At 34.7% G+C, this 12368-nt stretch overlaps 1 protein-coding gene across 1 annotated transcript in view; it reads right to left on the reverse strand.

Moving 5' to 3' along the window:
- LOC140433150 (uncharacterized) overlaps positions 1–12368 on the reverse strand; it is a 1089409-nt gene that overhangs the window by 333648 nt on the left and 743393 nt on the right. Inside the window, exon 4 of the mRNA XM_072521197.1 lies at positions 3093–3164. Within this exon, the coding sequence (XP_072377298.1) occupies positions 3093–3164 (72 nt within the window). The remainder of the gene's footprint in view (positions 1–3092; positions 3165–12368) is intronic.

Raw genomic sequence — 12368 nt, forward strand, 5'->3', positions numbered from 1 at the left:
GAAGAAGAGATTGGGATAAAAGTTAACGGCCAACCAATTAATAATATAAGATACGCAGATGATACGGTTTTAATGGCGGAGACAGTAGAAGACCTGCAAGCCATTTTAAACAAGGTAGTCACAGCTAGTGAAGAGAAAGGGTTAACAATGAACGTCAAGAAGATGAAATTCATGAATATTTCAAAAAAACAAAGATTGAATGCAAACCTCTACGGGTGCACAAATATAAATATTTGGGAACAAGCGTTAATAACAACAATGACATCACAGAAGAAATAAAAACTAGAATTGGAAAGGCTCGAGCTACTTTTGTTAATATGAAGGACATTCTGGGAAGTCATAACATTAACTTAAACCTGAAAATGAGATTGGTTAGATACTACATCTTCTCGATACTGCTGTACGGAGTAGAGACTTGGACTTTAAACAAGAGCAATACCGATAAACTAGAGGCCTTCGAAATGTGGATATACAGAATAATTTTGAAAATACCTTCGACAGACAAAGTAACAAATAATGTAGTTCTTCAAAGAATGAACAAAGAACGGGAGCTGTGGATCACCATCAAGAGAAGAAAGTTGGAGTATCTTGGTCATGTGATGAGAGGGAAAAAGTACCGATTGCTCCAGTTAATTATCCAAGGAAAAATTCAGGGCAAACGAAGCGTGGGGAGACAACGTATATCTTGGCTGCGCAATTTAAGAGACTGGATCCAGTGCACATCTAACCAATTATTTAGAGCAACAGCTTCAAAGAAACGAATAGCAATGATGATTGCCAAACTATGTAGCGGAGAGGGCACTTGAAGAAGAAGAAGCATTTTATCGTTATAAATTCTAATCTTTTATTATAGTCTGTTTTCTTTCAACTTTGATTTATGGTGTAAAAATAGGGGTAGAATTTTTGTTTTTTTTTTTAATTGGCTGAACAACATAATGACGCTTCGAAATAAGCAGCATAGTAACCAAGAACATTAATTGTGATCTGCCTCTTTTCGCCTATTTTCAAAACTGTCACAGGTATTACATCTATCAATGTTAGGGGACTTGAAATCAAGGTTGAACTAAGTAGAAAACATTTCCCGGTATAAACTTTGCTTTGCGGCAAGTTCTTTTATTAATAATGGCAATAATGCAATAATGAACACATTGTTTTTAATAAATATTATACAACCATTTGCAAGTAAAAATGACACATTTATAAAAATTACACAACATTTTTTAAATAAATTATCAAATATTGAATTTAATTCAAATATTACTTTGGTAAGTTTTGACATAAATAGTTTATTTACGAATGTGCCATTAGATAAGACTTTAAATATAGTCAAGACAAAATTAGAGAGTGATGATACATTGGCAACTAGTACAAGGTTAAACATAACTGCTATAATGGAGTTAATAACATTATGTACTGATAATACATACTATCAACTAAATAATGAATTCTATAAACAAAGTTTTGGACTAGCAATGGGCTCTAGTTTATCTCCATTATTAGCCGATATATTTATGGAAGATTTTGAAACAAATGTTATTTCTAAACAAAATTTAAAACCCTCAGTATGGTGGAGATATGTAGATGATGTATTCTCAATATGGCTTCATGGATCAGAGTTGTTGGACACATTCCTGAATGATATAAACGATAAAGAAGATACAATAAAATTTACCATGGAAAAGGAATATAATAACACACTACCTTTCCTGGATGTTTTAACCTCTAAGAACTATACTGGATATGAGACTCAGGTGTATAGAAAACCAACACACACCAACAGATATTTAAATTTTAAATCAAATCACAATAATGATATTAAAAAGGGAATCATTAAATCCTTATACGATAGAGCCAAAATTGCTTGTTCTAACGAAAATTCGTTCTTGGAGGAAAAACATTCAAAACAACGAACACATTAAGATCTGTTTTGTCTAAAACCAAACCTAATAATGAACAAGAAAGGACACCTTTTTCCACCAAGAAAAAAAAAACAAAATTTGTTTAATTTACTAGTATTTGTATTTTGAGAACGATTTCCGAAGTGGAAATTGAAACGTCAATAAACGTACTTTAACCTTTAATTGTGGCTTATTCCCATTTAAATAGTAATGTCTTGAATCATACACCGAAAAATTTTTATTGGCAACGTGAGAATATCTGCTACAAGAAGGTTTAGAATATGTTTTCACTTTCAATTTCGACATCATTAAACATAACAGGCTTTAACTGACAGTAGGTTTTATAATTTTCATGAACAGAAACATGGTTTTGTTCATTAGATGAATTAGATTCAGACACATAAGTAGAGTAAATATCAGGAATGTCTGAAAAATAACAATGCTTCAATTGTTGCGATATTCCTTAAATAGTTATTAAAAATTAAGCTCTTGTTATTAAGCATGAAAAAAAAAGGTAAAATGTGCAAGATTTACAATTTACAAAATTTTGAAAATTTTCACAGTACACAGAAAAACGTTCACTTACTTTCATGATTTTCTTGTAAACATATTTATGTCATCTTTATTGCTCTTGATTCGGACATTTCTGGTTGCTCTTTGTATCACATTAATCTCAGTAAAGAGAAAAGTTACTTTTATATATAAACCATGCAAAAACATTAGCTTATAACCTCAATTTTTACAGAGCTGACAGTCGATTGTCCATAGAGATTTGACTACCGTCTTTTTAAGAATTAGTGTGTCATACAAAAAAGACCGATGTACCACACAGGACTTTTTGCAACAATTATAGTGGACATCCGACTTAAAATTATAGTAATATTACCTCCATTTACTCTGAAAATGGACTTCTGCCCTTTCAATTCTAACAAACATATATAGGGTGTTCAATTTACAATAACAAAGTTTTTAAGTTTGTTTTCCCCATAAACCAATTTTCATAGACATCGTTTAAGTCGTTTCCGATATATAGATTATTGTAAGCTCATCGTAAAACACCCTTTATATTAATGCGCCATTCTGGTGTATAAAAACTTCTTCGTGAGCCAATTATCTGGATTTTCTTAATATCCCCTCCCCGCTAAACCCCTTTTATCCACCTCAAATTCCTAATATAACAATTTCCCGACTTACCTGACACAGATTTGCAGAAATAGCGTCGCTACCCACGTGACTTCCGCTATTAGCACAAATGTCGAGCAGCCTCTGGAACAAAAAGAAAGTCATATTTCAGCGGCGGTTTTATTGCACAGTTGATTGGGTTGTTGGTGTTTGAGAAAGTCAATAACAGGACAGTAAAGCCTTAAAGGAGAGAACGAGAGGATGGGTTTTATGATAGGATTTTTCAAGATGGTTTTCGCAAATTAATATGGATATTGGTAGTTTGTTTTAAAAAATGAAGGTAATATGTCTTTAATATTATTCTGAAATTGTTTACAAATTGTATAATACGTGGTTATTGTATTTTATTTTTTGATTTTATATTATTACAAGTGATACCCTACAAAAAAATATTTTTTTTATTTGTTTATTTACAATCTACATCATTACAGAGTATTAAGTAAATGTGTTAGAGGTTTTGGGCGCGAAGGAGAGACTTCCAATGATATCTCACCTTATTCTATTTTGGTTTAGTTTTGAAGTAGGTCTTGGGGCCAGGTTCTATCTAGTCTTCTTGTGGCTGGACTATTGTTGAATAGTTCCCTTACTAGCTCATTTTCATGGTGAATGGTACGTTCATTTTGTGACTCCGTGGCTTGATGGATTTCTTCTCTGACGAAAGGAATCTTTAAGTCATAGTGAAGTGTTTGATTACTTATGTATCATGGTGCATCCACTATCGATCTTAGCACTTTAGACTGGAATCTTTGGATACTATTCAGCGATGTTGCCTTTGCACAGCCCCATAGGTGTAGTCTGTAGAACCAGATAGGTTTAAGTATGGCTTGTATAGAAGAATTTTGTTTTGGATATTAAGTATTGATTTATGTCCAAGAAGCCAATACATTTGCCGGAATTTTAAGTCGAGCTACCTTCTTTTGGTCTGGATATGTTTCTTCCAAGTGAGACGTTAACATAAAGAGCAGAACAGTGAATGCAGCGGAAGAAACCTACGTTGGGTTGAAACAGAGTGCAGAAGCAGTAGGGTTAGCAATAAATACAAATAAAACAAAAATACTCATACAATCGGCGCAACAACACTTTATTGACGATATAGAACATGTGAATAGATTCACATACCTAGGAATGGATCTGGTCGCTAGCAATAAAGCAGAACCGGAAGTAAATAGAAGGCTTATGCTGGCAAATAAAGCATATTTCACGATGGGCCACATATTCAAATCGCAAGAGGTACACCGGAAAACAAAACTCCGGGCCTATAAAACAATAATCAGGCCATTAGTAAGTTAAGGTTGTGAAACATGGGTGGTGACACAGAAATCTGCCAATGCATTAGAAATGTTTGAAAGAAAAATAGTACGTAGGATACTGGGCTCAATAAGTGAAAACAACATCTGGCGAATTAGGTATAATAGAGAAATATACGAGCAATATAGCGAACCAACTCTAGCACAATACACTAAACTGCAGAGATTACGGTGGGCAGGACACGTGGTCCGCATGCATGAAAATAGAATCCCCAGAAAATTACTAAATGCAATAATGCAGGGAAAAAGACCTGTTGGAAGACCTAAAAAAAGATGGGAAGACTAAGTCGATGAGGATGACAGGAACTGCCTGGGAACGCGTTCATGGAAAAGAACAGCACTAAATTGAAATTATTGGAGAAGCCTGTTGAAGGAGGTCAAGGCCCGATTTGGGCTGTAGTGCCATTGGATGGATGGAAGTGAGACGTTGGTCAAGATGGAGGCCAAGGTATCTAGCGTCTGTTACTGTTCTTACATTCTCCATCCTTACAAGTAAGCATATGTTGTGACGGTTGGTAAATGTTATTTGAGTTGATTTTGTCCAGAGTATGTTCAGATGATGTTGCAGGTTTTGTGAGGCTTGTATGGGATCTTCATTTACAGCTAGTATTGCTACGTCGTCAGCAAAGGAAGCGATTGTAGTATTATTAGTCGCTGGTATATCGGCTGTGTAGAGTGAGAAAAGCAGCGGCTCTACAATATTAGGAAACAAAATGTAAATCCGCATCAGGTGGCATAATTTCTAAGTCATGGTTCTTTATTATTGCCGCAATGTGTAGGGTAGACCGGAGGAATCCCGACACCGTAAGACAATTTGAATTTTCAGATTTATTCTATATTAGTTAGGTTTTTTATGAAAATACCTATGATATAATTGGAATTTTCCACATCCATTGGGTATATAATATTGGTAAAACAACATCATTTACCTATTTAAAAACAATATTTTCCTAACTTTAGCAAAGTGTTGGTATTTCCCCGATCACCGGGGTAATTCCGACAGACGTTTAGGGTACTGCCGACAATAGTAATGATAAGAAAATAATGAGACAACTGATGGTATCGCTAATGAAATATGAAAAGTTGTTTCTACAATAAAGAACTCAGTTTATAGATCAAAAGTCACACTAATAGTTTTTAGGGGAATTATACCCACTGCACTCAGCGTGAGCCCATTGTCCACAAAACACACATCTGTACCATAGTTCAGTTTTTACACCAAACTCACCACAAACCAAACACATATCAGTGTTTTAGGAAAATAGCTCAAAATTGTCATCAACTTCGTTGTCATCACATATTTCTGATATATCTATACCTTCTTCGGAAGACGATTCTTCAAAATTAATTTGTCTTAGACACTTTCTTCCTTTATTTGTAGCCTCGCGTTTTAATCCACCCAATTGTATTTGGGATTTAGTTTCAACTTTTAATTGTTTACTTTTTTCACTCTTCAACATTTTTAGCTTTACATTCGGGTTGACCTTTGGATCCTGTATAACTTTTTCTAGTCTACGCTTGGCTTTTAAGTCCCTAATTTCTTTTTTTTTTCTTTGTGTCTTCCAAAACCGTTTTCATAGAGGTGCCAGTCATAATTACTGAGTGTTGTTTTATGAAATTTTTTGGATTTGATTTATCATCATTAAATGATTTTGGAAGAGGTGATACTGATTCTAAAATGTCTTTGAAATGAGACAGATTCTCAGAGGATTTTGGACAAGAATGTGGTACAACATTCGTTTTCGAACTACCAGGTAATGGATTTTCATAAATCCCATTTAAATATAAGCCCGTTGCTTCATAAACATTTTCACAGTCAACGATGACTGGAGTTTGAGTGTCTTGTTCAGTGACAAAGTCTATAACTCCTTTATCCATCGTTGCGACTTTCAAGTAAGCTTCATTAAATATAGATGCTATGGCATTCATAGAAATCTTCTGAACTTTGTTTTCCCTCAAGAACCTGTCACACTGTATCTTGATTGCTTTCATAAGGGGGCCATAAAATGACAAATCCAAAGGCTGTAGTTTATGTGATGATCTCGCGATTGTCCATGATCAATAAGACGGGATCCTCCTCTGTTGATTTTACGTTGCCTTTAAAATGTGTGAGCAACTGCATGAAGAGGTCTTCATTTGACCAGCCATTATGGGGCATTTGTAAATGGCTCCAGCAGGTCCACCTGTCTCTAACTGAGGTGACATTCTCTTCCTAGGATATAGAAACATGGAAATCGTAATGTTTCTGCTTCTTTCCCAACTTGTGACAGAGCCCACCTGATGTTGGCCCTTATTCGCTAAAACCTTTTCAGGTTTTTGATCGTAGATATACCGGTTTCGTCCATATTAAATATTCTATTGGACTTTAAAGGATGTTTCTTGTAAACTCTTTCCAAATTGGAAAAAAATAAATCCACTTCAGATTTGTTAAAGACAATAACTCGGTTTAGACTTGTTGCTGAGGGTTTTCTTAGGTTAAGGTAGCATTTCTCTCACGGAATCCGAAAACCCAGTCCTCCCAGCCATTTTGGTACCTTTATTAAAATTATGTTTTATTTTTAACTTATTAGTAGGATCATAAGCAAGTCTCCGTAAGTCTGTCAAAGTAATGCCATAAAACTGGTTTGACAGTTGTTTAATGTGATCAGCTAATAAATCTTCTTGTTCTGCTGAAAAGTACAATTTCCTTTCCAAGGCTGGTTTTTCGGTAGAATTAGATTTGAGACGGCCATGAAGTATAATTCTTGGAATAATCAATTCAGACCGGAAAAATAAAGAGAAGGATACGGTTGGCTTGGGTATCCGTCGGAAAACTTTCCTATATACTAAAAAATAGAAAATACCCCTAATATTTAAAAACAAGAGACTTCAACCAATGTATACTTCCTGTTCTCACCTACGGTTCTCAAACTTGGACGTTTACAAAGGAAAACATGGAAAAAATAGCAAAGACCCAAAGATCCATGGAAAGGCAAATGCTGAACATCAGGCTATCAGACAAGAAAAGAAATACTTAGATCCGCAACGAAACAAAAGTAACCCAGATAGCAAAACTTAAGTGGAAGTTCGCTGGACATACCATAAGACAGAAAGAAGACAGATGGAATAAGATGATTATACGAGTACACTGGAGACCATATAGTTACAAATGAAAAAGAGGAAGGCCACAAATGAGATGGTCAGATGACTTAGAGAAACAAGCAGGCCCGAAGTGGATACAAACTGCCTAAAATAAAGACACGTGGAAGAGGAGGTATATGTCTAAAATTGGACAGCAAGGGCTATATAGATAGATAGATAGATCGTTTTAATCAGACATCGTTCGGCTTTGTTTGCTCTATTCACCGGATATTACCTTCTATTTCTAGCTTTCTGTAGCTAGACAGTGTTATGCCCAAATATTTAAACTCCATCACTTGTTGTACACTTGTTATCTCTCCCTAATTATAATTGAATATGAATAAAACACAATATGACGTGAAAATACCCACGATTGTTTAAATTCAATAAATAATTGTACATCAAACTGTTTAATTTTCATTCATATTTTTAAGATGTAAAAAATTATAAAGTGGTAAATAATCTGTCTCTAAATCCGCCACGCCCCTATCGTAGATCCTCGCTTCTAAAATTTTCAATAAACTTCCAACATATTTCAAAGTTTCCCAAGGAGAACCGTACCCCAAGGAGTTAAAGGGGTCATAACCCCGTTGAAGTCTCAAGACAGATGTACGGAAAGGTACCGGAATTGAAATTTTATTAGTAAGATTATTTAGAAGTTGGGTATTTAGGGATTACTTGAGTTTTAGCTTGTTGCGTAGATTTTATTTGATTTTAACTTTTAGAAATCGTTGAATTAAAAATAATTCATTTATACATAGTTTTTTAAAATAAAATAAAAATTAGACGGTACTGTAGACTAGCGCGGAGCTTTATACTATATTTTTTCTATTTTTAAAATTCAAGAAAGTAATTTTATTATTTATTTATTTCTTATATTTTAAACAAATTCAATAAATTATTTTGCTTGCTTCTAATGCCACCTGTTAACGTATTAACAAAACTTACGTTTTACTTATGGCAAACTTGTCAAAAACAAAAAATATTGTTATTAATTAGATGACATTTATGACTTTTATTAAATTTTGACTTTCGTTTCGAATCGAATCTTTTAGTGATAGATATTCTTTTAATTTGTTACTTCTCATTTAATGCCTATATTTTGTTGCTACAAATGACTACAAAAGAATTGATAGAGAGTAGTGAATCGATGTCAAGAACCGCTATTCTACGACGTTACCCGTGATGACGCCATCTTGTGGCGCTAGTTCCGCGACGCTCTATTTAATCAGTATGGGATTGAATTAGACAGGTACTTTAACTTGTACAAAAAATGTTTAGAGCAAACAGTAATAATAGGTGCAGCGCTGAAAGAAAAGATCAAAACAAGTTTGGTTTCCGTCAATCAGTTTGGTTTCCGTCAAAAATATTCATCAATCCAACAGGGTCATAGAATAGTAAATAAAATCAAGAAAACTTTGGAAGAAAAGACTACGTGCGCCTATGTGACTATGAGTACCTTATCCTGAAGTCCTATATTAAAGATCGTTCGTTCCAAGTAAAAATTAATAATGATGTCTCAATCTATCACTCAATCCAATCCGGAGTTTCTCAGGGAAGTATCGTCGGTCCCTTCCTGTACCTAATCTTTACTGCTGATATACCTATTACAGATGACGTCACAGTGGCGACTTTTGCCGATGATACAGCCGTTTTAGTTTCAAACAAAGACCCAGACATAGCATCTGAAAAGCTGCAAAATTACTTGCATACCTTAGAAAATTAGTTGACAAAATGGCAAATTTAAGTCAATAACGAAAAATCAGCACAAATCACATTTACAACAAGAAGATGCGCTTGTCCACAAGTTAGTCTAAATAATGCCCCTATTCCTGTTAGAGACGTTGTGAAATATCTTGAGTTGCATTTGGATCGAAAGTTCATCTGAAAGTAATTCATTAACGCCAAAAAAACTTAGCTCAATATAAAATTAAAACAAATGAATTGGTTACTTGGCAGAAAGTCACAACTGCCATTTGAGAACAAAATACTGCTTTACAAAGTCATATTAAAACCAATAGCGACTTACCGTGTAGAACTCTGGGGCTGTAGCAAGCCTTCAAATACAAAAAATTTGCAGACCTTTCAATCAAAAACACTGCTTGATGATGATGATAGCTAACGCCCCTTGATATGTGAGCAACGCAACTATCCATAATGACCTAGTAGCCCCAACCGTAAAAGATGTCTTATCACTTCACGCCAACAAGGCCAACACTCTTAATTCAACGCACCACAGCCAAATTATCAGTGAATTATATCAGCCAATAATAAAAGAACGAAGACTAAAGAGGAGTCGTAAAGCTGACCAGAAGACCTAGTTACATAGGTGAAAATAAACAACTGTCACTGGACGGTACCCAAATCAAGTCAACATTGTCATCACATTAACTAATTACTCAATGTACTATTTAAGAGTAGATTTTAAGTATGCATTTAAAAATAAAAAAAATATATGCCAAAATATATCTATTATATTAACCGATTTAGTGCTGATGGTTACTAATTTATTCGTATAAAAGTCTTAATGTTTTCTTAAACTTGCTTATAATCCATCCGTAAACTAATTTTTCGAAACCAAATTCAGACTTATGCTTTAATCTGTGTCTTCTAAGAATTGCAAGGCAAAACAGACGTTGATAAAGATGTCATTAGAGACATGGGGAATCTAAAATTGCATAACACAACATGCTTCATACATGAAGCACAGGAAGCATACGCAGAGTTAAAAACACAAACGAAAAGGCTAGGTCTGGAAATTAACACAGAAAAAACAAAAATAATGGTACAGACGAGAAGAAATATAATCCCACAAAACATTATGCATGAAGATGACATTGAAACGGTTGGAAAGTTTACATACCTGGGAGTAGAAATATATGCCGATGGAGCAGAGGATGGAGAAATACGAAAAAGGATAACGCAGGCAAACAAAGCTTATTTTGCCCTCTCCCATATATTTCGGTCTAAAAGTGTCCACCGAAATACAAAGATGAGAATCTATAAAACTTTAATTCGGCCAATAGCATGTTATGGCAGCGAAGCATGGGTCCTGAAAGAAACATCCAAAAACAAACTCAACACATTCGAAAGAAAAGTACTGAGGAGAATACTAGGACCTGTGAGGGAAAACAGAATCTTCAGAATTCGATATAACAACGAGCTCTATCAACTGTATAAGGAAACACCCCTGTCAGACTTCATTAGAATACAAAGATTGCAATGGGCCGGACATGTGATACGAATGGGAGAGGATAGGCTACCAAAACGAGCACTGAACGCCAGAATGCAGGGAAAGAGACCAGTTGGAAAGCCAAGAAAGCGCTGGGAAGACACAGTAAGCAGCGACGCACAAGCACTTTTAGGAGTCCGTGTATGGAGAAGAGCAGCCACAGACAGACAAGGGTGGAGGCAAAAAATAAAGGAGGCCAAGGCTCATTTTGGGCTGTAGTGCCGTAGATGAAGATAACACAACATACCTCCTCAACTAAGCAAAAATCCTTAGCGAATTGGTTTCTAGTACTCATAAAGAGTATACCGGAATGAAAGAAAAAAGACAGTTAAGCTTTGATTTCGCGTATAGTGCGTCTGTATATATTCGTTTACGGATTTATTATCAGATGTCACTATTTGCGTCCATACGAAGCCATGTTAGAGTTGCTTCCCAAGACAGGAAAGATTTATTTTCACGTTCAGAGCGTCTGTGAATAGCCGTTTTTGATGATCCCTTTTAGGGTGAAATACGTATAAGCAGAAATCCCGCCACTTTACTTGCTTTTAAGCTTTGTTCTCGTACTTCTGCTTCAACACCTCCGTAACTAGTTATATTTGTTTCCAGATATCTAAACCTTGCTTCCTGCTTTATTATTTTTCTATCAATTTTGATTTTACATCATAGTGGGTATTTAGATGTTGTCATACATTTGGTTTTTTCTGCTGATATTATCATATTGTATTTCTTGGCTGTTGTATTGAAGATATGTGTTAATCTTTGAAGCTTGTCTTCTGTCTCGGCGATTAATGCAGCATCGTCTGCATAACATAATATTTGGATTTATTTATTCCCCATTCTGTAACCATTACCTTTACATACTGCTTGTATTATTTCGTCCATTATTATATTAAAGAGAAGTGGGCTGTGTCACCCTGTCTGACTCCGCTTTGTAGTGGTATACACTGCGTTAGTTTTCCATTTATTATGGATTTCTCATACAAAAATAAGTATCTATTATTTATAATATTTTTTATAATAGCCCTTTAATAGTAAAAAACGATTTATTTTGGTACCATAGGAAAATTATTATGAAAACGGTCTAATATCTAAAGAAATACACTTCTAAATAAAAAACTAAAAACCAATGTTTAATATTTTTTAAAAAACTATTGCACAGCACCAAACATGACCTCCATCTCATGACCATGGGGCAACTAAGACATCTTAAATGGAAAACCGCATTTTTTGTTGCAGGTTCTACGTAAAAATTTAAATACGTTTTATCTGATTTTTTTTCGATTCATGATATACTAGCGGACCAACTCGACATCGAGTTTTTTAAATGAAATTTTTATTTTGCGAGAAAAATTACGAGATCAATACAAACAATATAAGCAAGAATATACATAACATTCATCAATAATAATGCAAGTAAAAAGTGTATTAAATATCACGAAATATTTCGTCGAAAGCAATGTTTTTTGTTACAATGTTATCATTTAGCAGTTAATTTTGCATGCTGATCACGAATCCGGTGTCAGATTTGCTCTATCTTGACGTTTTATGCTCGTTTCGGGTCACTTCCGGTGTCGAATCGCAACCGGAAGTACATATTTAGATGTGTCTCGATGAGACCTTTCGATCCAT

This window comes from Diabrotica undecimpunctata, chromosome 2 (assembly GCF_040954645.1).
Source record: "Diabrotica undecimpunctata isolate CICGRU chromosome 2, icDiaUnde3, whole genome shotgun sequence".
NCBI lineage: Eukaryota > Metazoa > Arthropoda > Insecta > Coleoptera > Chrysomelidae > Diabrotica > Diabrotica undecimpunctata.